Raw genomic sequence first — 25,208 nt, forward strand, 5'->3', positions numbered from 1 at the left:
TCCATTTCACTTTGGCCCACTTTCCAGAACGCGAACGTATTCTTAAAAGCATGGGATGCTACAGCAAGCGGTGGTCGTAAGTACTCGTCCGTATTTGATGCTCGGTCGCTGTATTTGACTTTGACGACAGAAATTCTCGCGAGTCTAGTCATGTTCTATTTTCATTCACGTTATAAAAGTACGCTCTACAAAGTTCATTATTCTAATTTTTGGTATTGTACAGGGTATCATTAGATGTGGAGTGCACTTTCTACAAGAGATTTTAGATTTGGTTCGCTATCGGCGTCTTCTTCATCCGATTCGTTTTCTCGCCCAAATGAAACGCTTTGATCCAGGCGCAATTTCACCTCTGCCATTTGAAAAATGTTTTCTTCAACAGTATTCTCTGATACTAGTCGGATAACTGTCACGTCTCTCGCTTGGCCCACACGATGCGCTCGATCCTCGGCTTGCTTATCGTTGTGGGGGTTTGGATCTAAGTCGTAAAGAATGACCGTGCTATAGGCACCATCAATAAATGTGACTCAAGTCAGTATGTAGAAAATGGATCAGTACTTACTTTGCGGCAGTCAAGTTAATACCAAATCCTCCAGCTTTGGTACTCAATAAGAAAACGGTAATGTCTGGGTCGGCACTGAAATCATCAATGAGGTCTTGGCGCGTGTCGACTTTGCTGCTTCCGTCCAACCTAGAGTATCGGAAGCCCATTTTGCCAAGGACATCTTCAAGGACATCCAGCATCATTGTAAACTGACTAAATACTAACACACGGTCTCCCTGCAAAGGTAGTTCTAGTCAGCGGTGACTCGTCGTTGATATTGGCGTCTTATCACTATGCTCACCTTTTCCTTCATTTCTGTGAGAAGTTGTTCCAGAACTCGAACTTTTCCTGAATCCATAATTTCATCATTTGACAATGCCCACTGTTTGATCGTTCTATGAGCGAGACAAAGCTTGTGCAGCTCAAAATCGGTCATGACTGACATGTCTTCGAAAATAAACTTTTCTTCAGAATCCCAATATTGCTCCTCCTAATATGAAGCTAGTGTAAGCGAAAATACGAAGGTACATTCACCTTCCTAAATGACGTTACTTACTCTCATAATTGCTTTCGACATTTGCCGCAGAATATCATCTGTGTATATACTTCTTAAAAGTAGCGGATGTATGGCGGCCTTGCGGAGATTCATTAAGATGTTGACAGCTTTAGATGGCTTTGACACAGAAGCATCTTCGCTGGTTTTCAAAACATTATTTGCTTCAATGATATCTATTTCGCCATCACTTTTGTTATCAGAAGTCTTCAGCGACTTCTTGGAGTCTTCAACGACCTTTTTGTAAACGGCCGCCTGCCTATCCGACATTGGACATCGCTTGAGAACATGGAGTTTTGAAGGCAAATCGGTGTACACTTGAGATTTTTGTCGTCTAAGAACAAAAGGAGTCATGATTTTTTTCGCACGTTTTATACGCTCCATGGATAACATTTGTGCAATGTTTGTTGAGCCGGCTGGGGCCTTTGTTTGCATCGACTTTGGCGGTTCTTTCTTATTATTTACTGTTTGCCTGATTTTGAAAATCTTTGTCAGTTCTTCTTGGTTGTTTTTGAACATACTTGGTAGAATAAACGTCAGAAGCGAAACGAGTTCTTGTAAATTGTTTTGAAGAGGCGTTCCAGTCAATAGCAATCTGAACGAGCTTGGTATAGCCATAAGATGCTGATATCGAGCGCTTGTACAGTTCTTCACCATATGGCCTTCGTCCAAAATAGTGACATCAAAGTTCAGCTTTCTGAGGAACTTGCGGTCCATTTCAGCTCCAGTAGCCATCTGATATGTAGTAACCAATATAGACCAGGTTGTATCCTCTCGTAGATCGTATCGTAGTCTTCTTCGCTCAACCTGGCTGCCGAAGTAGGATCGAACATCTAAGGATGGGCAAAACTTTTGAAATTCTCGCAGCCAGTTTTCCAGTGTTGATGATGGAACAACGACAAGGTGCGGTCCTGTACTGCCTTGACTGACCAGTTGAGCCAAAAATCCAATGACTTGTGCTGTCTTACCCAAGCCCATCTCATCCGCTAGGATTCCAGATAATTTCATTCTGTAGAGCAGCAAAATCCAATTGACGCCAAATACTTGATAGCCCTTCAGAGTGATTTCAGAGCTCATCAAGTCAGGCTGCTTATATAAGTAGCCCTCCATGGCTACCTTCAATATCGCATCTTCTGAAACAGATTGGTCCTCCCCATTTTGTTCTTTCTTATTCCATATTTGCATCACCTTTTCGATTCGAGTGCCAATCTTTTCAATATCATCAATCAACTTATCGACTGCTGAATATCCTTGCATCATTTCTCTGTGCGCATTGATAAAACGTTCTCCTAAGCCCTTCGTAATCTTGAGCTTTCGCTGCAAGTCGTCTATATCTCGAAAAGGTCGAAGTTCGTTTATGATCGTTTCCGCTTGTTCAATAGTACAAGCCGTAATATCCTGAATATCCTGATATGAAGATTCATTGAAAAAATCCACAGTTTGTTTGTCGCTTTCCATTTGGTCGTCAAGAGCAAAATCTGTATCCGATGCTGCATCTGAGCTTCCGTCGTCAGTCGATATCGCTTCTTCGGAGTCGGAGTCAACAGCAATGACTCTTCGTCGCCTCAACATGTTTTTTGAAGGCTCCTCATTTGCAGACTTTGCGATCTGCATCTTCGTATCTCGAATAGGTACCGTACTTCCAATATTTGTTGATTTTGATAATGCTGATGGGCTACTATGCAAAACTTCGTTGCTAGTTACTTTACTCTGGCTTGGTGTTTCGCTTGGTGGAGGCTTTAAGTACCGTCTCATTAAGAGTTCGCTAGCTGCCTTGACACGCAGACCGTTAGCCCGCACTAATGCCTGAGTTATTTCAGCACGAGTGACAGATGGGAATGAGAGCTGTAGGCTATCTACTTTTTTCTCCAGTTCAAGATCTAATGTCGGTCTTCGTGGTCCTGATTCGTCGATATGCGAAGACTGAGATCGCATTTTCTTGTTTGCCGATCTGGAGGAAATGTCACTACCATCTGTTTGTGAGGGTGACTCGTCCTGTGACGAGTAGTCTTTATCTGATTCAGAATCTGATTGTATAGCCCTTCTTTTCTTCCTTTTCAGATTGTTTACGGCTCTTGTTCGTTGTGGAATTGGAGAAGAGTTGATTTCGTTGGCGTGTTCCAGAGGTTCTGGATTTGCTACTTGATTTGGTTCGTCTTCATCATTGCTGGAATCCCACTTTAACCTAACCGGTCTAGGGGATTTCACTTTAAACCTGTCTAATGTATTGGTTACTGCTGCAAGGCTGGAGTCTGAGGAGATAGACACATTGGACGGTGAATCAGGGCGCGATAACGCTGTAGATGGTGAACGAGAGTCAGTTGCAGTCCCAATTGAGCCATTGGCTGTTTCAGTCTCTAGATTGGGTGAATTCTGTGCATCCTTCAACGCCTTCTCTGTCTTAAAAAAGGAGCTCTTCATGTTTGTTCGGATTTTAACTTTGCCAGAGCGTTTGCCGTCCGTCTCGTGAAAGATACTACGAAGTCGAGGTGCTGTGTTCGTTGGTGTTACACTACTTGGAATCTCTTGAATGGAGCTATCAAGTTTCCTTGGCGTTTGAGGAATCCGTGGTAGATGTGAGGGTTGGTTGTTAGCCATGTAAGATGGAGATTCACCCTGTAAATATGACGAACGGTTACTTTCGCAAAAACCCGTTAAAAAAAAATGCGGAGCATCTCAACCGCAATGAAATTTGACCGTCACGGGCATAAATGCGTCTGTGGTGCGTTTTGACCAGTTCTTGTCGAGTAGGTCTGTGATAACCGTAGGAACCAAATGGCAGCAACGTATTATTTTGCTATCGTTGGAACAAAGGATAGCCCTCTTTACGAAACAGAACTCACATCTTCATCGAAAGCAGCGAGCAATTTTGATACTACACCCAAAGATGACCATCGACATTTGAATCAATTCATCATTCACTCGGCCCTGGACGTTGTAGAAGAAGTACAATGGAATAATCAAGCTTTGTATGAATGTACTCAAGCTTTATATCTGTTTCCTGAGTATGATATTAACAGCCATCATTATCATTCACTAGATACCTCAAAGTTATCGATCGGTTTAACGAGTTCTACGTCTCCGCCTTTGTCACCGCTGGCAGTATCCTTTTTTATTTGCGCATAGCACTAGCATAACGCCACCCGCTTTCTTCATCTTTGGTGTCCTTGACTTATTCTATTACAGATGCCAGACTTTTACTTTTGCATGACGTCAAATCTGAAGACAGTATTAAGAACTTTTTCAACGAAGTGCACGAAATGTATATTAAGGTACAAAGTTCATGACATCTAGTTATCGCATATCATTCATGACCACTAATGATTGAACATAGGTCTTGATGAACCCATTTTATGAGACCAATACCCCCATAACTAGTCAACAATTCGATTCCAAAGTTAAATTTATTGCACGCCGATTCCTGTAATAGTCTATAAACCAACATCTTCCTGCTATGAACTCGTTTGATTTGATATTCAATTCACAGAAATGTATTCAGTCTCTATCGTAACCTTACTTTACTGCTTCTAGAAAGCATGTATATTTTGAAGCAGATGAAATGTACAGTGCTTTAAACTATTTTGCTTATCCAAATGTCGAATTCAAGGTAGAAACATATTGCAACTTTTCTTGACCTTGGTATGAAGTTCTGTCAATTCACAGCAATATTACAATAATCATTTATCATTATTCTTAAAAGCGACGCGGGCGAAGGAACTTATCAATGCAATGTACAGCACAAACCCTTCACGATAGTGGTGAATCTCAGAACGTCGCTTGCCAGCTGTGACTTTGTGTGACTGACTTTTGACATTATCGACAAAAAAATGTTCCTGAAGCTCTTCGTTTGAAGGTCAAAAGTTGATCATTGACGTCTTTATAATGAGTGAAGGCTTCTATAACTGCTCAGTTGGCATCACCGCTCCAACCCCTCTCGGCAATTTGGATGATTTTGTCGAAGATGCAACCCAAACTGGGCATGACTTTGTCGTGGTCCCAATCGCGGACGATCACTACAAGCGAGTTTTGTTTGAAGAAGCTGACTCGAAAAAACAATTGAACGAGTGGAGAGCCGGCTTACCTCTCACACCAAAAGACCTTGTGCTGAAGAAAGTTGGTTCGTACAAGTTTGTTACCTGTACTCAGATCGTTCGAAGCTGGCCCATTCTAACTTCTTCTATGTTAAAGATTGGGCAGGTGTATGTACCGGTATATTTTCAGACTGGATCGATCTTGAATCCGAGGATGACCTTATTCGAATCAATTCTGAAATTGTAAGTAACGAAGATACCCAGTGCTCAAATTACCTTGCATTCTGACTTATGGAGGTATAGGCACTCAAGCAAGAAGCCACATGGGCTGCTCACCTTGGTCTTCCCTCTGTGCTGTTACCAATTCTTCCCTCAAACACCATTTCAAATTTTGCACGAGTCATGTGTAGCTTAACCAACATCTTGAGTTATGCTCAAATATTAATAAGAGTCATAATCAGCGATGGATCAGAAGCAACTGGCTGGACCCAATGGAACACTCTCTACAACCTTACCGAACAAAATCCTAAGTTAAATGTTGGTAAGTTACGGAAAACACTGAAATATACTTTCATTCATAGGTCTGAATTTATTACATTCCAGCTCTTGAGTTAAGTGCCCAGCTTCCTATGGAAGAAGATCAGATCGAACGTTGGTACTCGATGCCCATCAAGGCTGTCATCATTCCTGCAAACGTGTTCATATCCAATCAAAAGGGCTTTCCTGTTTTGCCCAAAAGACACCAATCATTTGTCAAAGCCTTAATGAAAAAGGTACATTTCATTTAGATGGCAACAAAACTGCTTACTGAATAAGAGACTCATGTCATATTTGCTAGTTCAAACCATCCATCATCGTAACAGCTTCTGAATTGGGATTACATCAAGCCGGTGGACCATCAGCATATCAAGAGTATATTCGGTATTTGAATAGAAGCTTACCACCACCAGATGATGTCGAGCGATTTTCAGTAGGGTATCAAGATTATTTGCAAGCACCACTTCAACCGTTAATGGATAATCTTGAGAGTGCGACCTACGAAACCTTTGAAAAGGACCCTATCAAATACCAACAATATGAGAAGGCAGTCTACCATGCTTTGCTTGACAGAGTACCAGAAGGATCTGATGTAGTAACGTAAGTACAACCAGTCATTTTGAACATCAAATGGAGATATGTAACGAAACAATTTCGTCAATATTAGAGTCATCATGGTCGTCGGAGCTGGTCGAGGCCCTTTGGTGAACTGCAGCATTAGAGCAGCTGAAAAAGCGAATAGGAAAGTCAGGCTATATGCGGTTGAAAAAAACCCAAACGCGCTCGTAACGTACGTATCATACTGAGCGTTATTTACTGCCTTGTCTCGTACTAACTATGGTGTTCCTGCAACATTCATGTACAGTTTACAGAACATGAAAGACGAGGTATGGCATGATCTTGTTACCATTGTGTTCTCTGACATGCGCAAATGGGTGGCCCCGGAAAAGGTAGGAATTGTTCTGCTTATCAACGAGAAAATGTTCTGCGACTAACTGACATGTTCTCAAAGTGTGATATCCTCGTAAGCGAGCTTTTGGGATCTTTTGGTGACAATGAGTTGTCTCCAGAGTGCTTGGATGGTGCTCAAAAGTTCTTGAAACGTAGGTACTGATTAAACAATACATATATGTGACAAGCTATTGATAATACTCTTCTTTTGCATAGCTGACGGCATCTCGATCCCATCGTCCTATACAACGTACATTGCCCCACTCTCCTCATCAAAACTTTGCCATGAGGTTGCTGCTTACAAAGACCTTGAACATAGTGAAACACCATACGTGGTCATGTTTCAACAAGTATCTCATATTGCTGAGCCAAAACCAATTTGGACCTTCCATCATCCAAACAAAGATGATTTTGAAGCTGACAGTGACCCTCTTCACAATATGCATAATGTCCGATTCCAATCTACCACCTTCCAAGCAAAAGGAAATATCACCATGCATGGCATTGCTGGATATTTCGATTCTGTATTATACAAGGATGTCATGATTTCCATTCACCCCGAGACACATTCGCCAGGAATGTTCAGTTGGTTTCCTATCTTCTTCCCTCTTCAAACTCCTGTCTTTGTACCTGAGGGAGCAACCATTACCATTGACTATTGGAGATTGACTGACAACAAGAAAGTCTGGTATGAATGGCGTGTTGGTCAGAGCTTGAATGTTGTGGACAAAACCATCGAGCTTGGCACTACTCCTGTTCATAACATTGGAGGGCGTTCCTCTTGGATTGGGCTGTAGATATGAAACCTTTAGGGAGTCTTAGATAGACCTGATAAATTTTTTATTTTTGTGCATCATGCCTACCTGTATTCGATAATACTACTTTATCAAAGTGGTGGGAGTCATTGTTTGAACCATCTAGCATACGAGCCCATTGAAGGTATATATTGCACCGCGTGGTAGGCAAATCCGTGGATGTATGGCTGAGTGTCCAATATGCGCACTTGCAATTAGCAAGCATATAAAGAACTCACCGAGATTTACGGTTTGATAGTGCTTGGGATAAAATATCAAACAAGATATCTGTTTCCAGTTAAACATAGACCGAAACGAAACTACAGTAGAAGATCAAATCGGCGCTAGAAGGGTAGCCCACATTTTACCTGATTTCCTTTTAACGAAGAGAAACATCGCCGAGATGTTATGCACTATATAACCCTTGTCTTCACAGCTTGCACTATCTTCGTTCTATTTTTGCCTTTAAATGCCTTTGTGCAAAGGATTTGGAAGCGAAATGAAACTAAGACTGAGTTATGTGCTAGGTATTGATATACTATAGTCTTTTTAAATATGTATTGAATTTCTTTTGTGTGATTCCTTAGAAAGTTTTTTGATGCTTGGAAATTTTGGTTTTATTTCCTGAATAAGAATGTACACATATTGAGGAGCTAGACAAAGATAGTTATAGCGATGTAGTTGAGATTTCGTAAAGTAGTTGTTGAGCGAGGTATATCAAATACGCAGCTTTCGATATATTATGGAAATGAAGTCATTTGATATCTGTAGGTGTGGGATGGTAACTGAGATCTATAGTACAATCCAAACATCAGTTTTTGAGATTGGCCAACAACCGAATAGAAAGAATTTTTTTAAAAAAATCTACTGCAAATGGACACTTCACCGCAGCGAACTACAACTGGCATATAACCTTTGTATTAAAGTAAACCGCCATGACTTTATTACTTTTTAATGATTTGGACTGACCAAATACGATCGCAATCCTTGTTGTTATACCAACTGATTCATCAATGGCTATCTTTTTCCTATATTGTTCGTAAGATATTTATTAACACTAACTAAAGAAAGCATTGCTCCATATGCCTGATTACAAAAAACTTAGCATACATAGTTGTTTCAATGCTGTGTAGGATCCATAAATGAAGATTCCATTTTTCAAGCTGTACCGCCATATTCCAACCACTCCGGGCCGGTTAAACGAAGGATTACTCCAGATGGGAAATGTCGATTGAAAACATCATTTTATAATCAAGTGTAAGAGAGCAGAAATAACGATATGTGTTAATCAGTTAGACATCAATGCTTTGCAAACATTAAGTGCTTCATTGGTAAAATGGCGCAGGGAAGTCAATGATCTTCAAGTGTTTTAAATAGTGAACCTAAGGTAAGGCTATAGCTATTAGGCCATTTGAAGTACAAGATGTTGGTACTTGAAGAGTGTATTTGTGGAATTCTGATATCCATTCTGCCTCTGCAGTTAGTGATGTATCACTACAAAATCCGAAGATTTAATTCCACTGTTCATTATATGTAACTAGGTATCGGCCATTAATACAACGGCATTTACGTTGAAAAGTTGGGTTTGAAAGAACAATGACCTGCCTCCACGGTTCTACGAAAATATAAACATTAGCGATAAACGCCACCATTTCTTTGGGAAATTAATTGGTTATTTGAAACTTTGAAAAGGCTTGCAGAGATCAGCGGAGGTAATGATCAGAATTTGAAAGATTTAAAGTTATCTGTAAGTTACATGTATGCTAGTGGGATATTATTATTTCAGCCTTCCAGGGAGTAGGGTCCTTATTGGAGAAGTCTGCCGTTTTGAAAAAATGTTAACGCAAAGATTAGATATCTTTCGGTTGCTTGTCGTCTCAGAGCTGGTACCGTAGTTCTTCCCTGAAGCAAATGAACAGCCTTCCATAGCACTTTGAAGCAATCAGTTCGCATAGTGGCCATAAAAAATGAGCGTAGAGCGAACTGCACTATTCTGCTCGGAAATCCATCAGTAACATTCGATTGCCGTCAATATGAACAGAGATAGAGCAAATTTTAATAGATAATACTGTTTTTCAAGTTACAATAAGATAAGTTTAAACAAGCGAGACATCAGAGAAAGGAGGACGGTAATACGCTTCAAAATCACAGTTTTCAAACATTCCCTAATCTCAAAACCAGCTGCTAACTGTCAAAGGGCGATGACTACATTTATTTCTTGCTACAAAGGGACATGCGATAAAAGTACAAGTAGAACATCCTGATAATGTGTTAATCGGTGTATGCTGGTGGTTGGTCATGATGATTGTCCGGTTCCGTAACGGAATTCTGTATGATAGAAATTGCAGGCACAGTGGCGGTTGGCCATTCGTTGACTAGCCTGCTTCCTCGGCTGTATTCTGGAAGCTCATTTCCACTTTCTATAGTTGTGACAGTTCGAGAAGGACCGGCCGCAATGGAAGTTTGGCGTTCCGTCGATGTTTCCTGCTCCAGATGATATTCTGGTAATGGACCATTTCTGGCAGGAGATGTGTTTGATTCGACTACATCAAGAGCATCATCCACAGCAACTCTACCTCCTAATTCAGAGGCGCTTCCTGCTGCTGCATTACTGCCCATACGTATGGCAGCCATATCGGGATCTATATCAATACCTTGTAGTCTACCTTGAGCACGTAGTACTGCTTCCAGTACAAGTAATTGTTGTTCTACCCACTCCATTCTTTTGGATTCATGTGAGTGCTTCGCGTATGCGAAGTCTCCCTGCATCAACTTGACTCGCGGATTGATAAAGTTTCGCAATAAGGATTCTATTTTGAGACGATAGCCTCGATACGTAGTTAAAACTTCGCTCACGGAATCGCCTAAATGCGGATGTGAGCAGTTAGTGAAATACATCGGGCTTCCGTAGTGCTGTAACATGATGATTCAACTCACTATGCGATATTGGAGAGTCAGGTATCATCGGCATGTCAGGATAAAGATCAACTGCTTCCTTAACCAACTGCACTGACTTTTCTGCAAAGCCTTCGGCGTCTACATCAATTCGAAAGAAGTTAAAACTTACAGTAGTGAGTATTAAAATGGTTGTTTTGAATGTTTACCTCTAGTACTGGAAACGGACATGTCTAAAAGGACATTCAGACTTCCAAGTCTTACGCCACCTCGGCCAACACCAACATTGTTAATCATGGCTTGACGCTCCAAGATGCTGGCAGCGCCGGGCAATGACTTCATTGCAGTTTCCATAGAGTCTCTTGCTTCATACAACCTTGTTTGAGCTTCCACACATTTTTCCAGCTTGCTTTCAATCTGATGCAGTAACATGATGATAGCATAAATGTCAGTGGATGAAATTTACCATTTGCGTCATCTTGACGGTATGTATTTACCTGTGGTATATAACTTTCCAGAGATAAGACCTCACTTTTCATATGCTCCTCGATGATGTATGCTGGATCAGACAGTGGTTCAGGTATTACCTGAAATGCAACCGCCTCCGCTGGTCAGTACGTTTTCAATTTTTACCCTCGTCGGAAGTGAAACGGAGTTGAACCTGGTCAAATAGCACTCGTAACTGCGAACAGCAGCCGTTCAATTCCTTCATATTGGCCAGCATATCATCATGCTTCATTAGAAGATGTCAGTTCATCCGTTTCGCAATATAGCATAACAGTTCCATTTTACACTTACCATAAGCTTCGCTTGTTGTAATTGTTCGTTCAAATCCAGAATGCGGTTATTGCTTTTCTGTAACCGCTCTATAAGGTCCGAATACGGGACTATATCAGATGAAGCTCCACTTTTCTTCGTAGACATGAGCTCCTTGAAACGGGTAGAGTCATTTGTTTTACGGGACTGTTGGCTATATATCATAAGTATTGGAGAAAGAAGGCGTCAGACTCGAGCGTTGTAGTTTATCGGTTGAAGCCATCGCCTTCGAGAAGCTGAAGGCTACACTAGAGACGACTAAGAATGGAACTTACACACTAGATTCCAGTACATTTTTCGTAATTTCTTCATTCTTCAACTTGTTTTTGAGGCTCTCATAATACCTAGTATGAGCAGGTAGGGATTCTCGGACCCACTGAAGGCTGGCTATTGTTCGCAGCAAGCTTAAATACCGTTGCTCGTAGTCCACGAATGTCGCATTGTACAGTGGCGGCTGGCTAGACCCCAATGTCGTAGAGTGCATTTTACAAGTGCGAAGACTGGAATGTGTAAATGGCGAAGGCGGTTTGTGCTTTTGTCATAGGCTCAAAAAAACATTATTAAACACGGCGGGACCGAAACCCGAAAATGTTCCTCGCATTGGTTTTTTCCCTATTTTTTTTATAAGTTATGTTTTGGTGTATTTAAGAAAGAATATTGCCGATACAATGTTACATTTGGTATGATAAAAGAGTTCTAAAGATATACATAGTATCTAGACACGCTCCGTCAAATCTTCTTCAACGCTGGTCTCGTTTTGATAATTAATGCGAAGACGGCCGTCTTCATTGTTGATCATACCGACACGATGGTAGTGAGTCTTTGCGCGGGCACCATCCTCAATCTTCAGTCTAGCAAGTCTGTATTCAAGAGCCATTGCTTTTCGGCCATCCATGCTAGCACCTGGGGTAGAGGCCCACTCTCTGGTAGCAGCCTCATACTTCTCCTTGACAGCGTCAAATTCAGGGAACTCCTTAGCAGCATCAACTACTGAAGTGACGGGAGGAGCGACATACTTTCCAGAGTGGTGGGCAGTGCCACTGAGAATTTCAGGAAGGTTTTCCTTATTAATGTACTGAAGAAGTTCCTCGTCTGTCTTTGTGAAGTGAATCTTGCTAGCAACGACGGGATCCAAGATGGGTTGAATCATGGACCAAACTAATTATGATATTTAGCATCAAAAAGATATTTGCTCTGTCCAATTAAAAAACTTACCAGCCGAGAAAACCCAAGGGGCACGATGAATGAGGCAAACACCAAGAGATTCTGGGTAGTAAGCTTCGAAGCAAGTAACAAGGAATTTGACAAAGTCGAAATCCTAATGGAAAAAAAATAGGTTGGGGTTAACATAACTGTACCTAGTGACACCACACACCAGCTGCGCCGACCAATAAAAGTGAATCGTGTAACCTTACCATGTTAGCAAGAGTAAAGTCGGCCAAGTTGAACACCAAGCAAGTAGTCTCAACAGGTTGAGCAACCAACAATCGACCGGTCTCCATGGTCAGAATGGTGAAGCATTTCATGATTTCCAAAGATTGAGCGTCCTTATTGTGCAACTTTACGTTGATATAGCTGGAGACAAACCATCATCAGTCAAAGCCAGCAAGAAAAAAGGTCTGCACCGAGATTTGTACTTACCAGACAGGTCGGCCACCCTTATCAGGGCCACCCAAAAAGCTCTTTCCGCTGTTGAATTGATCGAGCCACTTCTTAGACTGACCAGGTTCCAATCGTTCCAACTCCTCACGAAGACCAGCTTCGCCCAAATGAATGATCTCGTCAACACGTTCCTCAATTCTCCATCTCAAAGCGGCGGAAAGCATGGTAAAGGCATTGTCAACGTCCCACTTACGAGCGCGGAGGAAACGGAGCAAAAGTGCATCAGGGTTATCAACACCGATAGCGCTCCAGCAAGCAGCCTTCAAGTGTTTACCGGAAACACTCTTGATAGCCTCCTCCAATGGAGCAGGGGAAGTGCCACTAGCGTCGTTAAAGGTAGATGTAAGGAACACTGATTCACGCTCGACCTTCTTCTTTTTGCCAAAGAATGAACCGAACGAAGATTTTGAGTCGGTGCTTCCTTGACGAGAGCGTCCTGTGGGAGTAGAGAGAGGGGATTCTTCGACCTGTTGATCATAGATTTCAAAGAGCTTTCCCCACAACTGCTTCAGCTTCTGTACTTGTTCAGGAGTAAGGTTGTTAATGTAGCCGGTTGGCTGATCAGTAACGGTTTCGGTAGCGGCAGGCATAATGTATTTTTAGATGTGAATGGTATGAATTGAAGTGGGTGGATGGGAGGGTTAAATGTCAGACAGAAGGGGATGGGGTAAAGGGTTTTTATAACGATTTGCTTGTCACTAGAGTGGCTTGTTAACAAGTGGTTCTAAATTGCTTTGTTCCATAATCGGCCGATTCTCACATATGTAACAAGCGATTGTGCCCAAAATAGCAAGCACTAAGTAGCAGCGTCAACCGACCATGATTTGCGCAACCTTTGGTCAACTTGACCCAACTTTTCTTCCATACGCCTGAAAACCCTTTTCAAGCCTAATACAATTTACTAACATTGGTTATTTTACATGTGAGACACTGTGAGAAATCTTTTTTTCTATACTGTACCTTCTTGCTGTTTGCGCTCCAAGAACATGATCAGCATATCAATTCTCTTGACCTTCAAAAGCCCTTCCAATACATCTTTAATAGCTTGTCCCGAGTCGTAGCTGTGATTTGACCATGCATCATTTGAGATTTTGCTTTGGGTGAATATCATGTGAGAATACTTGGGTTCAACGCTGCTTAAAGTAATACGTACCATTGATCCAATATCTCAATCATTTGATCAAGATGCTCCGATTCTAAAAATGCCTTAAACAATTCTCCATATCTCTTTGGGTCGATAGACTGACATTGCCGGTATTAGCTTGTGTTAGCTACATAAACACCACATGCTTGCATACCAAATCCATTTACCTTCATGTATTGATATAATATGGCATTCCCTCGGCTTTTGCACATTCTCCAATCCCGCGTAAATTCCGTCATAGTTGTAGGCTGCTTAGGGAGAGTGAATTGCCTGCTGGATTGTGGGGCAATGGGTGTGGTGGTCGTCGGTGTAACGCTTTGCTCCACTGCCTGAGGTGCCTTAGTGGTACGGTTTGCTTCTGAGATCGGCGAAGAAGAGTTCGTCTGCTCTTTTTTACCTTGATTTGAAGAGTACATAGTGTTCTCAAACTGAATATCGAGTTTACGCGTTGGTGTAGTGGATGGTGAGCTCTTTGCTGCCTGCGGGGTTGACAGGAAAAGGTGGAGTAGTGCGATCGGTGATTGAAAAGAATCAAGGTTTTAGTATGAATGCAAAAGAGTAAGGTGGAAATCCACCATTATGGATAGTGACATGAAGCAAATAGACTACCGCGTAAGATTTTTACTTACGTTAGGTTGAATTTTCAAATTGGTTTGCGCCAAAATGACAGCATCAAGTTCAGCCTTGATCGTCCCATTATCCGTGCTCAACTTCAGAGCTTGCTCCAAATCTGTTCGTGCTTCAGACAATTTGCCCAGCTGTCGTCGAGCCATACCTCGGCGAAAAAGCGCTTTCACGTGCTGCGGTTGCAATTTAAGACCGACGGTGCAATCTCTCTCAGCTTCAGCAAATCTAATAAATGGTCCATATCTTAGACTCGGTATCGTCTTGATCCTCATTCATAGTCATATCCTACCTTTCTACTTTTAGATAAGCCATAGCACGGTTGATGACATAAATCGCATTTTGGTCGTCCAACTGAATAGCTTTTGTGTAGTGTTCAATGGCTTGGTCGTAGCGCTGTGCTTGGAATGCTTTGTTGCCCTTGTGTTGGCAATCGACAATAAGCAAAGTTTCTCTTTTTTGAATAGGGCTATGTAGGTAGTACTTACCAGTTCTTTTTCGGACACGGCAGTAGCTTTATCATCATTGGCAGAGCCCTTGACTGAAATAGGTGCTTGGGCTTTAATCTACAGTTTACCCCATAGTCAGTTACACCGTCTTTTTCTGGCCGAGCACTTGATTTTCAGGTACTGGTCAACATACCTTGCCTTTCAAAGCGCTTAGACCTATTGGCTCTGCAGTAGTAAGATCAATTTTCCGTGTTTCCTGAACAGGAGCAGTTGATGCTTCTCGCATAGCCTTGGTTCGCAAAAGCTGTCGGTCTTTGTTATTTATCTCGCGCTGCCATTGAAGCAAATCATCCCATGCGGCTTTTTCGGCTGCCATACTGAATGCAGTTGATACTGTCGAAAAAAGTTATGCAATGATAAGTTATAGGCTACTAATTACAATATGATTCTGCCGTTTTGACTATGGTGTCGTATAGCTTATAAAACAAGAATACGAACATGTTTACAGGGTTTGTGTCCAAAATATTATTTTTTTGTCTGCCAAGTTCTCAGATCTAACGAGTGGATAGCTCGATTCGAGGAATTTGAATGTAGAAATGAAGATCCCGGTGTTATGCCTTAAGCTGCTCAGTATGATTTACGATGTACGTGATTTAATACCCAGAGACAATAGAGTCGAATCAGGGCCAGCACAGTCGTGGGCCATGAAAGCGCTGTTTCATCGACTTTTTGCTTGCTCGGACGTGACTGCAATTATTGGCAAGATTCTTCTTCCTTACCTTATACACCTGCCATGTCCAACATCTACATACAGGAGCCTCACCCAAGGTAGAGAGATAAAGCCTAGATCCATCGTGTGCTGGAAATATAGATTGTTTGATTAACTGATTGATTTTATTTACAGTGGCAAAGTCATTTTGCATACTTCCATGGGCGATGTCTCCGTGGAGCTATGGTGTAGAGAGACTCCCAAAGCTTGCCGAAATTTCATTCAGCTTTGTATGGAAGGTTATTATGATAATACGATATTCCATCGTGTTGTTGCGGATTTCATTGTGCAAGGTGGCGATCCGTCTGGCACTGGCGAAGGTAAGCCATTGGCGTTTTCTCACCGTAATAGATAGTTGCAGGACTGACTATAGTTAATAGGTGGCGAATCAATATACGGGGAGCCTTTTGCAGATGAGTTTCATACACGCCTGAGATTTGTCCGGCGTGGTCTCGTGGCTATGGCGAATGCTGGCAAGAACGACAATGCAAGTCAATTTTTCTTCACGCTGGATGCCGCGCCTGAGCTGACCAACAAGCACACCATTTTTGGACGAGTATGTTTTGATCTTCCACAGTTGCTATGCCAAAACAACGCGGTTGGTGCTAACTCACATTTACCAAATGATTTTTAATTAGGTTGAAGGCGATACCATATTCAATGTTTTAAAAATGGGAGAGTTGGAGGTAGATGACAATGAAAGGCCGCTGTATCCACCACGAATCAAGACGACAGAGATCATCCTCAATCCTTTTGATGACATTGCACCTCGTATCTCTGATCGTGAGCGACTGATTGCTGAAGCTGCTGCACGGGCGAAGGAACCCACAAAGAAGAAAAAGAAGGAAACAAAGTAAGAATGAACGGTTAGTGCTTCCGACAGTCCAACATGTCTAACGATTTTACTACAGAAAGCTTAATTTGTTGTCATTCGGTGAAGAGGGAGCTCAAGAGTTTGAGCCTTCGGAAGAAATTCTTCAGCAAAAAAGGAAAAATAATACAAACCAAGATCTTCTTGAGGTACAAGAGGACATACAAGCACCGAAGATTGACAAGAAGAAAGCTTCCTTGGACGAGGCTAAGAAGAATGTCAGTCGCATATCAGAGCCTAGTCACCATGAATCCAAGAGAAATGAGACTGATAGCTTCGATCAGCAAATGCGTGAGAAGGTACTTAACATGTCACGCGAGAAGAATATCAATGAATCAGCTTCTCATGATCCAGCAAGGTAAGACTTGAGCAAACAGGGATTGGTATACATGCAACGATCGGACTAAAAAAAAGTTCATTTGGCGCGGTTTTGACAGAGATAGACAGGAAGAAATTCGGCGACTGCAACAGGACATAAAGAACTTAAGTCATGATACCGCAGAGGAGCGGCGGAAAGAAGAAGAAGCCAAAAAGAAGACGAAAAAAGTATCCCTCATTGAATCGGAGCGCGCCAAATACAAGCGAACAAATAAGGCTATTGTTGGTGGCATTAAAGGCCGTAAGAGAAGCCAAGTGGGCAATGATGATGATGTGAGTAAGGTAGTGACATGTTTGGTTACACTTTTCCCACCTGCTAATTCTTCGTTTTCCATCCTTCGTCCAGACGTTTAAAAAATTCCAAGCTTTTCAATCGAAATTATTGTCTGCTGAAAGCACAGAACCAAGCGACAAAGACACAGCCGAGAAAGAAAAGGTCTGCAGCATCCACGGTATACCCAACTGTGAATCATGCTTCGATACCTTTGGAGACGAAGGAGAAGGAGATAATGACGAAGGATGGATGGCACACAAATTGGTTTTTGCAAAGGATCTGAAAGGCAAAGATCTGATGCAACGCAGAGACAATTTGGATGACTATGTCGTGATCGATCCACGGCAACGACAAGCAGAAGCCACAGCGAATGATATGGATAAGCGTCAAAAATCAAAAGAAAAACGCCTCGGTGAAGCTTTCCGCAAACGCGATCGCGATGACAATCGGTCCGGTCGAGACCAGGACCGTGGGCGCAGTCGGCACCACGACTCAGACTATCGAAGAGATCGTGATGGCGACCAAAAGCGTAGCAGACGGGACTATGATGATAGAAGACGCTAATTTATTGTGAAGTATCTAATTAGAGCGAATAGTACGTAACAATACCAAACGAACCAAAAATTAATAAAAAACGAAAAAAGGATTTCTACAGAGGTACATACGACATAACATCTAAATCCAATTCAAATCAAAAGGATGAAAGGATCGTAGCAGATTACTTCAAACTTCGTGCCTGGTGTAATTTTCCACTATCCACCAGTGTTTCGATTGATCTTTCACTAAATAAACCATTGTTCTTAGCTTAGAATAATCCTCATAAAGCGGAGTGTACAATGATACTTACTGTGGTAAATAGGCTCTATCCGGGTAGAAACAGTAGTCCTGGGGATACCCTTCCATATTCTCAACAGCTGAAGTGTATATATCGGCAAACTAAGAGGAGTACCCATCAGCTTTGTACAGAAAAGTGTCCTTGGTATCGGAAATGAATACCGTAGAACTTCAACTCACCTTTCTGATTTTGTTTGCAAAGAAGGTAGGATTATGGTGAGTACGGAACACGCTACCGAAGGACTTGTTGAAAACGTGCTTGAGCTGATCGCGAATTTCTCGACGTTCATGGCGCCAATTTTCCAAGAGCGCATCCAGTCCAGGCACATGGCGACCTCCATCAATAGCTTGTGCTTCATTTAACAGGCGCTCTAATCTTAACAGCCAGGACAATGTGTGCCGATAATCGGGCGTATTACGAGTGTCAATTTCTGAACTCAGCTCTCGAATGATGGCTCCCGTCTTCCACCCTTGCTGTTGCGCAGGATCGATTAAGTCACTAAATACATGGTCACCAAAGTAGATCACCTTGGACCTGTGTCATCATATTGGGCATAAGCTCACTGTGTAACAAAGTTCACCATTGTGTGTTTCCCCGCTTACCCTGAGACTCCCGTAAAGCGAGAGAAGTCTTTCAGATTTCCTCCTTCGTATACTTTGCCCGGTTGAAATTCGGTAACTGCGTTCCATGTGGGCTCACTTGTACGTCGAAATGGGCGTTCGGTTCTATAGAAATCAGGTTTGCGGGATGACACTATGACCCAATCAAAAAGATCTCTCCAATCTGGGCTAGAAGTTATGTACTGTAAGCCAGCATCGCTAGAGTATGTGATAAGTCAAACGAAATAGAGTGTCATTAGATTGCGTACCAGGTCTACACTTACATGAATGGAAAGCTACTATTTGAGAGAAGGAAAGTCTTTTTCCCATTACGACGTAAATCTTCCAAGTATCGGACCATAGACGGCTGCTTGGTCAAATAGGTACTCATATCGCGCACCACGCGGTTATGAAGCTGACCTCCAACTCCTCTACTTTGGAGAGATGACCATTGATGCACGATGTCTGAAGCTCGCTGCACATCATCTGCCAGGTAGCGAGGATGGAAACTGTAATGTAACGCATGTTTTAACGTTAATGAAATATGTAATAAAATATGATCGGGTTCTTCCATATACAGATCAATGCACTGACTCGATGTTGTTGTCCTTAAAATATTGTAGAATGTCACTGAGTAGACAAGCCTAGTTACGACAGATGTAGAAGTGTCAGCAAAAACGACGAGCAACGAGACGTGACCCGAAAATGATGAAGATTACTTGTGGTATAGAGAATAAATCGTTCAATTGATACATATTCTTCTGGAGATAATCTGGTGATATGTGCACTCCTCTATGTTGATGAATAACGTCATTCACATCCTTGATCGGTTCTCGTCCCACTATGGCCGGTTGACAGTTGGTGAGATAGGCGTTCAGTGAAATCAGCTGATGAAGATCACACTTACCATGCACGGTGCTGAGCTGTATGTTTGCAAAGCTGTCGATTTTCATCAGCCATCCATTGGTTATATCTGCGGGCTACAGATTAATATGCAAGCTCGGTAATTTCCTTCTAGAATAGCCGATAACCTACCAAAATGAAGACCGCGAATAGCAAAGCTGGGGTCAAACTGCAAGTTGCTCAATGCTTTCGGGTATCTAAAGTGTTCAACTAATATATCTCGTAACATTTCGAAAATGGTGAATGAAAGTCGATCGGTGTAGCTAGCAAGTGTGTACTACAAAAGGCAATAACAGATAGATTCATTGTTGTGAGCAGTTTGTCCCTGGGCGCGCGATATTCAACGGCATACCTACATCGTAATCTAGTTATCACAACCCAAAATAATTGCATAATATTCGATATTGGAGCTGTCAGCCCGAGTGAGTTTGTAAAAAGCAAGCAGGGTAGCAACATACCAAATCCATAGACTTCAACTCGCGATAAGTCTAGTTCGTTGTTGATAAAGACGTCTTTGGAGGATACCAGGCCAAATCCAAACATATGTTCAATATCGCTTTGCATTCTTGCCACTTTTGATGAATTCAAGTCTGTTTCAGGCAAATGGTCGAGGTTATCTGAGCTAAGTGACAGAATGGAGGCATGGTTCTGACGGGCAAGCATGGCATGCTGAGCGAGTCGCTCTTCGTACTTGTGACGAAGATATGGCACTATCGTACTTTGGTCATTCTGACGAACTTTAGTGCTGACTGAGCGAATTTGCGTAGAAAATCTAGGTGTAAGCCGAGAAAATGCCTGCATGGTCAAGTAACCCGACATTCAAGAAGCAGGACGAGGATAAGTAGACCTGCTGATACAGTCGATCCAAGTCCGACGAGAACGATAGATACATTTTTTAAAGCGGAGAACAATCACTCCTAAGGATATTTATTGATCATTGTGCACGTTTAATTCTGTAGGGATCGCTCCTTTTCATAGTATTGCGCTATTAAGAATGCAACATCTAAACTCTGCTCGTAGTTCAAGCGTGGGTCACAGTAGGTTTGATAATTGGTGGACAAATCACTGTCCTTAAGCTCCATGGATCCACCAACACATTCTGAACAGCAAATATTAGCGGCCTAATCTCACGTTGTCCGTATGCAATAGATCATTTGCTTACCTGTGACGCTATCACCTGTCAATTCAAAATGAACACCGTTCAACTTGCTACCAACCGATTGATGCACCTTGAAGCTGGAAGTCAACTCCTCAACAATGTCGGCAAAATGACGTGTTTTAATTCCTCCTGTGGCTGATTTGGTACTATGCAAAATAAAACGTTTAGCTACAGAGCATGCAGTTGTTATTACCATTTATCCATTAAAGTCTTACTTTCCGTGCATGGGATCGCATACCCAAACAACAATGTGGCCAGACTTTCGTACAGCTTCAATGTGGGCGGGCAAAAGCTTCTCAACATTTCCCGCACCGTATCTTGTGATAAGTGTGACCTTTCCAATCTCCTTGGATGGGTTGATAGCATTAAGAATAACGGGAAGATCATCTGGGTTGGTAGTTGGGCCAACTTTGATGCCGACAGGATTTTCAATACCCTTCATGTACTCTACATGTCCACCTTCGGGTTGACGTGTACGATCACCTATCCACAAGAAGTGTGCTCCGGTATTGTAATACTTCTTCTCTCCAGTAGATGGCACTACATGCTCACGAGTGAGAGAAGACTCATAATCGAGTAGCAGTCCTTCGTGAGAGACGAACCAATCTACCTCGGACAACGATCGTCCTGAGTCAGCTCCAATGGTATGCATGAAGTCCATAGCATCGGTCAAACGATCGACAATGGCTTGGTATTCTTGGCGCGTTGATCCTGAACGTACGTGGTCCAAGTTCCAGGTTTGTGGTTTGTGAAGGTCTTGCGAAAAAGAAGAAACAGGTTAAGCTTAAGGTCAACCACCTTACTCACCCTATTGCCATTCACCATCTTACCTGCAAATCCAGAGCCCAATATAGCACGAACATAGTTGAGAGTTGCAGCAGAATGGAAATAAGCTCTGTAATGAGCAGACTGATTAGCTCGGATTCAAAAATTAAATGAGGCAAAAGTTGTCAACTCCACTTACTGAAGAAGTCTTTCCGGATCAGGCTTTCGGTCACTTGGATCAAAGCCATTGACGTTGTCACCTCTAGAGAATATCATTCGTCAGATATCGTGCTTTTCACTTCGTTGCTCCTTTGCTTTACTTACCTGTACGATGGTATTTCCTTTCCTTCATGCATCTCAGTGGGTTTGCTTCTTGGCTTTGCGTATTGACCGGCCATACGAGCAATGCGAACCACCGGGGTTCTTGCACCCCAAATCAACACCAAAGACATTTGAAGCAAGACTTTGAGTTTTGACTCAATAGGTGACTATGGATAATGAACAATCAGCAACAGCGCTAAGGTTGGTTTGTGACTGTAGTTGTAAAAAGGTACCTGTGAACAATAGTCAAACAGTTCTGCGCAATCACCACCTTGCAAAAGAAAACGCTCTCCGAGAGCAGCCTCCTTCAATTGGACTCGAAGGTCATCAACCTATTGGACATTAAGCACATGAGTGAGCTACATCGCGGAGTAAAAAATAATACCACAGGATTCAACTGAATGTTTACCTCTCTTGGTGTCACCATGGGAGGCAAGTGCTGAAGTTTCTTTAACACTGTTTCAAGATGTGCTTGATCGTCATAGACGACATCTTGAAGCACGGGCTTGTCCTTCCAGGAATTAATAGACCAGTTGGGATTACTCATATTGACTGTATGTGTTTCTGTCGAGTTTTCACCCTTCAGTTGTTGCTTTTTAACAAATTCATGGAAAATAATTGTGACTGCCTTTCATTAAGCATTGTGACTCACGAACGCACGTTTTTTCACCGCTAAGTCCTTTGACCGACAGCTTGTGCCGTTGATGTGCTGTCGTTCGAAATAAAACATTGTTTAATTTGCTGAAATTCAGATGGATAAAGAGCGACTCTTCCATTGCATGCCCGAGTGCACAAAAATCTCCCCGTTGGTGAAGAGAAAAAAATGATCAAAAAACCAGCATCGCACCAACGAGATTGGATGTGTGGTCCAAAACTCATCATTTGACTGGCTGTAATACGCCACTTGTCCCACACCCATCCATCCCTTTGTGCTTGTCCCCCCTACAACATAATATACCAAACTGCCAAGTGGGTTTCCTGTACCTAATCAGCAGTAGCGAAGGAAGGAAGCAAGCAAGGGAAGATAAAATATAAAGGAAGAAGAATTGAAGTCAGGATGAATAAAAAAAAAACGAATGAAAACAAACCCACGTTGGCTCACCAACGAAATCGTTTCAGTATGAGATGATCAGTGCAATAAATGGTCTCAGCTGAGCTTTGCGGTATGTTCTATAGTTTTCCAACGTGATAGCTATTCGAGTACTTGTTATCCAATTAAAATTCTGTGTACGGCCATCGAGCTTCCTGGCCAAGTGCTAATAGATTTTATCGGGCTAATCGAGGAGGAGACCCTGTAATGTTACGTCGATGGGTTGTGTCACCCACCGTTTTGAACCCTGAAAAAAATTTTACTGTTTCCAACTCCGGGAGTTACAAAAGTCCGTCTTGCTCCGAAAAGCACCAGTTGGCGTTGTCCCAACGCATAAATAAACGTCTCTAGAACTTGGCCTAACACTCATCTTTCTCCCTTCTTCTACTCTCTCCAAACACTAAAAACCATGAGACTTATCATCCGTGAAGACTATGACGAGGTCTCCAGCTATGTTGGTAAGTACCAAGCTTCCATATAACCCTCCACCCCCCTCTATGGTGAGCTCACCCTCCTCCCCTAGCCAACTACGTCAAGGAGCGTATCAACCAATTCCAGCCCTCTGCTGAACGTCCCTTTGTGTTGGGTCTTCCCACTGGCTCTTCTCCTATCGGTACTTACAAGAAGCTAGTTGAACTGTACAAGGCTGGCGAGCTTAGCTTTGGCCATGTCGTCACTTTCAACATGGATGAATATGTTGGTTTGCCCAGGTAAGGAAGAACATAACCTCGGTAGAAAGGGTAGATTGATGGAAAAGGTGCTGATTTTACTCCATGCAGAGACCATCCTGAATCGTATCACTCCTTCATGTGGAACCACCTTTTCAAGCATGTTGATATCAAGCCTGAAAATGTCCATATCTTGGACGGAAACGCTCCTGATCTCGACGAAGAGTGCAAGAAGTTCGAGGCCGAGATTGCTCGTGTGGGTGGTATTGAACTCTTCTTGGGTGGTATTGGTCCCGATGGCCATATTGCTTTCAACGAACCCGGTTCTTCCCTTACTTCCCGAACCAGAGTCAAGACCCTTGCCTACGAAACCATCATTGCCAACGCCCGTTTCTTCGATGGCGATGTCAGCAAGGTTCCCAAGCTTGCCTTGACTGTCGGTGTTGCGTAAGTTATTTGACAGACATTTGTTTTTATTATTATCCTCATGGGTGCAACCCAATGACTAACCTGATCACTTGACATGTAGCACTGTCATGGATGCCCGTGAGGTTTGCATCACCATCACTGGTGCCCACAAGTCTATTGCTCTTGCAAAGTGTATTGAGGAAGGTGTCAACCATATGTGGACTGTGTCTGCTATTCAAATGCACCCCAAGGGCTTGGTTGTCTGCGATGAAGATGCCACCCTTGAACTTCATGTTAAGGTAAGAGAGAGAGAGATGCATGCAGTGTGAAGTGCCATAGAGCAGGAGTTGACTTTTGCATCCTTTTCTTAGACTGTCAAGTACTTCAAGTCTATTGAACATGTCCACCACTCCTTGATCGGTGCTGAGAACTTGTCACTTCAAGGTGGTGTTAAGCAGCTTCGTGTCCCTGCTCCCAACACAGCTCGTCCTGCTACCCCATTGAACGGTCCTTATGAATAAGCTCCCCACCCGCCCCAACATTATATTACTTTTTCCCTTCATTTGTCTTAGTTTTCCATTTCTATAGTTCTACATTTTCCTCAGGATTCTTTCTAAAACATACACTCATCATACGCACTCGGTAGAACTCGCAGTGTCTACTGACCCTTTGTAATTCTGGCACGTTATACATAAAGCAGCTGATTTAAAGATAAGCTATGGGCCGTGATATCATATTGTTGGGGGGTGAAACTGGCGGTCATGATGGAAACCTCCATCTTTTCTTGTCTTACCTGCACTGCGGATCTCGAAAGCGGACATAGCGAAAATCAGGGTCCTGTGGCAAAACTCAGCTCAACCCTTTTTTTCTTTCCCCAAATGTCGGCGACTCGGAGCAATTTTATCATCTGCTTTTTGTGGAAGTGAGTGGTTTTGGAGTAATGGCAAGATGTTTCGCTTTCCATTATTTTGAATAGAAGCGAATATTCAAGGTCATCAAGTTGTTGGCCATAGAATAAATGGAAGGACCCTGCACAGTAAGACACAGGGGTTGGGTTTCATTGAATGGAAAAATAAAAAGGGAAAATAGAATGGCTGTTATTGTCAAGCACCAATAAAAACTGACCCTCAAAAATTTTCCCGCCCAACTGACAATAAAAACTGGGGCCAGC

General features: G+C 42.5%; 10 protein-coding genes across 10 annotated transcripts; 3 read left to right on the plus strand and 7 right to left on the minus strand.

Annotated features, from left to right (window-relative positions):
• Positions 1-230: 230 nt before the first annotated feature.
• On the minus strand, positions 231-2,849 carry K450DRAFT_170107 (uncharacterized protein; the record flags this gene model as incomplete). The annotated part of the gene is made up of 4 exons (XM_051584108.1): positions 231-498; positions 560-777; positions 807-1,031; positions 1,098-2,849. The coding sequence occupies 4 exons, from the start codon at positions 2,847-2,849 to the stop codon at positions 231-233; spliced, it is 2,463 nt and encodes an 820-aa protein (XP_051448202.1).
• Positions 2,850-3,821: 972 nt separating this feature from the next.
• K450DRAFT_224691 (uncharacterized protein) lies at positions 3,822-4,693 on the plus strand. Its single transcript, XM_051586255.1, has 4 exons — positions 3,822-4,063; positions 4,135-4,196; positions 4,281-4,366; positions 4,429-4,693. Exons 1-4 carry the CDS (start codon positions 3,870-3,872, stop codon positions 4,519-4,521), a joined length of 435 nt encoding a protein of 144 aa, XP_051448203.1. The 5' UTR covers positions 3,822-3,869; the 3' UTR covers positions 4,522-4,693.
• A 115-nt stretch (positions 4,694-4,808) lies between these two features.
• On the plus strand, positions 4,809-7,532 carry K450DRAFT_183741 (uncharacterized protein). The gene is made up of 9 exons (XM_051584405.1): positions 4,809-5,211; positions 5,283-5,368; positions 5,429-5,666; positions 5,729-5,898; positions 5,964-6,262; positions 6,330-6,452; positions 6,528-6,612; positions 6,675-6,765; positions 6,830-7,532. Exons 1-9 carry the CDS (start codon positions 4,977-4,979, stop codon positions 7,408-7,410), a joined length of 1,908 nt encoding a protein of 635 aa, XP_051448204.1. The 5' UTR covers positions 4,809-4,976; the 3' UTR covers positions 7,411-7,532.
• A 2,002-nt stretch (positions 7,533-9,534) lies between these two features.
• On the minus strand, positions 9,535-10,620 carry K450DRAFT_224694 (uncharacterized protein). The gene is made up of 2 exons (XM_051586256.1): positions 10,512-10,620; positions 9,535-10,443 (listed from the first exon to the last, which is right to left on the minus strand). The coding sequence occupies exon 2, from the start codon at positions 10,327-10,329 to the stop codon at positions 9,679-9,681; it is 651 nt and encodes a 216-aa protein (XP_051448205.1). The 5' UTR covers positions 10,330-10,443; positions 10,512-10,620; the 3' UTR covers positions 9,535-9,678.
• Positions 10,621-11,651, minus strand: K450DRAFT_118248 (uncharacterized protein). The gene is made up of 4 exons (XM_051583939.1): positions 11,394-11,651; positions 11,101-11,272; positions 10,800-11,035; positions 10,621-10,719 (listed from the first exon to the last, which is right to left on the minus strand). Exons 1-3 carry the CDS (start codon positions 11,600-11,602, stop codon positions 10,925-10,927), a joined length of 492 nt encoding a protein of 163 aa, XP_051448206.1. The 5' UTR covers positions 11,603-11,651; the 3' UTR covers positions 10,621-10,719; positions 10,800-10,924.
• A 182-nt stretch (positions 11,652-11,833) lies between these two features.
• K450DRAFT_268721 (uncharacterized protein) lies at positions 11,834-13,370 on the minus strand (the record flags this gene model as incomplete). Its single annotated transcript, XM_051592892.1, has 4 exons — positions 11,834-12,276; positions 12,334-12,436; positions 12,534-12,693; positions 12,760-13,370. The coding sequence occupies 4 exons, from the start codon at positions 13,368-13,370 to the stop codon at positions 11,834-11,836; spliced, it is 1,317 nt and encodes a 438-aa protein (XP_051448207.1).
• A 103-nt stretch (positions 13,371-13,473) lies between these two features.
• K450DRAFT_224703 (uncharacterized protein) lies at positions 13,474-15,815 on the minus strand. Its single transcript, XM_051586257.1, has 11 exons — positions 15,777-15,815; positions 15,496-15,620; positions 15,191-15,390; positions 15,037-15,114; positions 14,841-14,968; positions 14,554-14,776; positions 14,322-14,403; positions 14,092-14,249; positions 13,934-14,022; positions 13,741-13,841; positions 13,474-13,668 (listed from the first exon to the last, which is right to left on the minus strand). Exons 3-11 carry the CDS (start codon positions 15,371-15,373, stop codon positions 13,577-13,579), a joined length of 1,134 nt encoding a protein of 377 aa, XP_051448208.1. The 5' UTR covers positions 15,374-15,390; positions 15,496-15,620; positions 15,777-15,815; the 3' UTR covers positions 13,474-13,576.
• Positions 15,816-17,930: 2,115 nt separating this feature from the next.
• K450DRAFT_224717 (uncharacterized protein) lies at positions 17,931-20,474 on the minus strand. Its single transcript, XM_051586258.1, has 11 exons — positions 20,085-20,474; positions 19,983-19,990; positions 19,759-19,903; positions 19,631-19,696; positions 19,443-19,564; positions 19,318-19,367; positions 19,008-19,232; positions 18,727-18,942; positions 18,304-18,658; positions 18,137-18,225; positions 17,931-18,071 (listed from the first exon to the last, which is right to left on the minus strand). The coding sequence occupies exons 1-11, from the start codon at positions 20,443-20,445 to the stop codon at positions 18,008-18,010; spliced, it is 1,701 nt and encodes a 566-aa protein (XP_051448209.1). The 5' UTR covers positions 20,446-20,474; the 3' UTR covers positions 17,931-18,007.
• A 39-nt stretch (positions 20,475-20,513) lies between these two features.
• On the minus strand, positions 20,514-22,446 carry K450DRAFT_224730 (uncharacterized protein). The gene is made up of 8 exons (XM_051586259.1): positions 22,281-22,446; positions 22,105-22,203; positions 21,875-22,038; positions 21,750-21,812; positions 21,616-21,680; positions 21,001-21,541; positions 20,789-20,931; positions 20,514-20,725 (listed from the first exon to the last, which is right to left on the minus strand). Exons 1-8 carry the CDS (start codon positions 22,416-22,418, stop codon positions 20,574-20,576), a joined length of 1,365 nt encoding a protein of 454 aa, XP_051448210.1. The 5' UTR covers positions 22,419-22,446; the 3' UTR covers positions 20,514-20,573.
• Positions 22,447-23,300: 854 nt separating this feature from the next.
• On the plus strand, positions 23,301-24,767 carry K450DRAFT_224734 (uncharacterized protein). The gene is made up of 5 exons (XM_051586260.1): positions 23,301-23,419; positions 23,485-23,671; positions 23,741-24,076; positions 24,159-24,336; positions 24,409-24,767. Exons 1-5 carry the CDS (start codon positions 23,371-23,373, stop codon positions 24,556-24,558), a joined length of 900 nt encoding a protein of 299 aa, XP_051448211.1. The 5' UTR covers positions 23,301-23,370; the 3' UTR covers positions 24,559-24,767.
• Positions 24,768-25,208: the final 441 nt, after the last annotated feature.

This window comes from Umbelopsis ramanniana, assembly GCF_025399195.1.
Source record: "Umbelopsis ramanniana AG unplaced genomic scaffold K450scaffold_6, whole genome shotgun sequence".
In the NCBI taxonomy this organism is placed as follows: Eukaryota; Fungi; Mucoromycota; class Umbelopsidomycetes; order Umbelopsidales; family Umbelopsidaceae; genus Umbelopsis; species Umbelopsis ramanniana.

Excerpts from the sequence above, each read along its gene's own strand:
- K450DRAFT_224691 (XM_051586255.1), top strand. The coding sequence starts at position 3,870 with ATGGCAGCAACGTATTATTTTGCTATCGTTGGAACAAAGGATAGCCCT. Across the intron at positions 4,064-4,134 it reads CAATGGAATAATCAAGCTTT|ATACCTCAAAGTTATCGATC; the intron begins GTATGAATGTAC and ends ATCATTCACTAG. Across the intron at positions 4,197-4,280 it reads CGCCTTTGTCACCGCTGGCA|ATGCCAGACTTTTACTTTTG; the intron begins GTATCCTTTTTT and ends ATTCTATTACAG.
- K450DRAFT_183741 (XM_051584405.1), top strand. The coding sequence starts at position 4,977 with ATGAGTGAAGGCTTCTATAACTGCTCAGTTGGCATCACCGCTCCAACC. Across the intron at positions 5,667-5,728 it reads AAATCCTAAGTTAAATGTTG|CTCTTGAGTTAAGTGCCCAG; the intron begins GTAAGTTACGGA and ends ATTACATTCCAG. Across the intron at positions 6,453-6,527 it reads AACCCAAACGCGCTCGTAAC|TTTACAGAACATGAAAGACG; the intron begins GTACGTATCATA and ends ATTCATGTACAG.
- K450DRAFT_224694 (XM_051586256.1), bottom strand. The coding sequence starts at position 10,329 with ATGTTACAGCACTACGGAAGCCCGATGTATTTCACTAACTGCTCACAT.
- K450DRAFT_118248 (XM_051583939.1), bottom strand. The coding sequence starts at position 11,602 with ATGCACTCTACGACATTGGGGTCTAGCCAGCCGCCACTGTACAATGCG. Across the intron at positions 11,273-11,393 it reads AATGTACTGGAATCTAGTGT|CCAACAGTCCCGTAAAACAA; the intron begins GTAAGTTCCATT and ends TATGATATATAG. Across the intron at positions 11,036-11,100 it reads TACAACAAGCGAAGCTTATG|CATGATGATATGCTGGCCAA; the intron begins GTAAGTGTAAAA and ends CTTCTAATGAAG.
- K450DRAFT_224703 (XM_051586257.1), bottom strand. The coding sequence starts at position 15,373 with ATGGCAGCCGAAAAAGCCGCATGGGATGATTTGCTTCAATGGCAGCGC. Across the intron at positions 14,969-15,036 it reads CCGTGTCCGAAAAAGAACTG|GGCAACAAAGCATTCCAAGC; the intron begins GTAAGTACTACC and ends TGCCAACACAAG. Across the intron at positions 13,669-13,740 it reads GGAGCGCAAACAGCAAGAAG|GCTTGAAAAGGGTTTTCAGG; the intron begins GTACAGTATAGA and ends AAATTGTATTAG.
- K450DRAFT_224717 (XM_051586258.1), bottom strand. The coding sequence starts at position 20,445 with ATGTCGGGTTACTTGACCATGCAGGCATTTTCTCGGCTTACACCTAGA. Across the intron at positions 19,233-19,317 it reads TTTAAGGACAACAACATCGA|TTTCCATCCTCGCTACCTGG; the intron begins GTCAGTGCATTG and ends GTTACATTACAG. Across the intron at positions 18,659-18,726 it reads CGCTTTACGGGAGTCTCAGG|GTCCAAGGTGATCTACTTTG; the intron begins GTAAGCGGGGAA and ends ATGATGACACAG.
- K450DRAFT_224730 (XM_051586259.1), bottom strand. The coding sequence starts at position 22,418 with ATGAGTAATCCCAACTGGTCTATTAATTCCTGGAAGGACAAGCCCGTG. Across the intron at positions 21,813-21,874 it reads AAGGAAATACCATCGTACAG|AGGTGACAACGTCAATGGCT; the intron begins GTAAGTAAAGCA and ends GATATTCTCTAG. Across the intron at positions 21,542-21,615 it reads ATTGGGCTCTGGATTTGCAG|ACCTTCACAAACCACAAACC; the intron begins GTAAGATGGTGA and ends CTTTTTCGCAAG.
- K450DRAFT_224734 (XM_051586260.1), top strand. The coding sequence starts at position 23,371 with ATGAGACTTATCATCCGTGAAGACTATGACGAGGTCTCCAGCTATGTT. Across the intron at positions 23,672-23,740 it reads GAATATGTTGGTTTGCCCAG|AGACCATCCTGAATCGTATC; the intron begins GTAAGGAAGAAC and ends TACTCCATGCAG. Across the intron at positions 24,077-24,158 it reads GCCTTGACTGTCGGTGTTGC|CACTGTCATGGATGCCCGTG; the intron begins GTAAGTTATTTG and ends CTTGACATGTAG.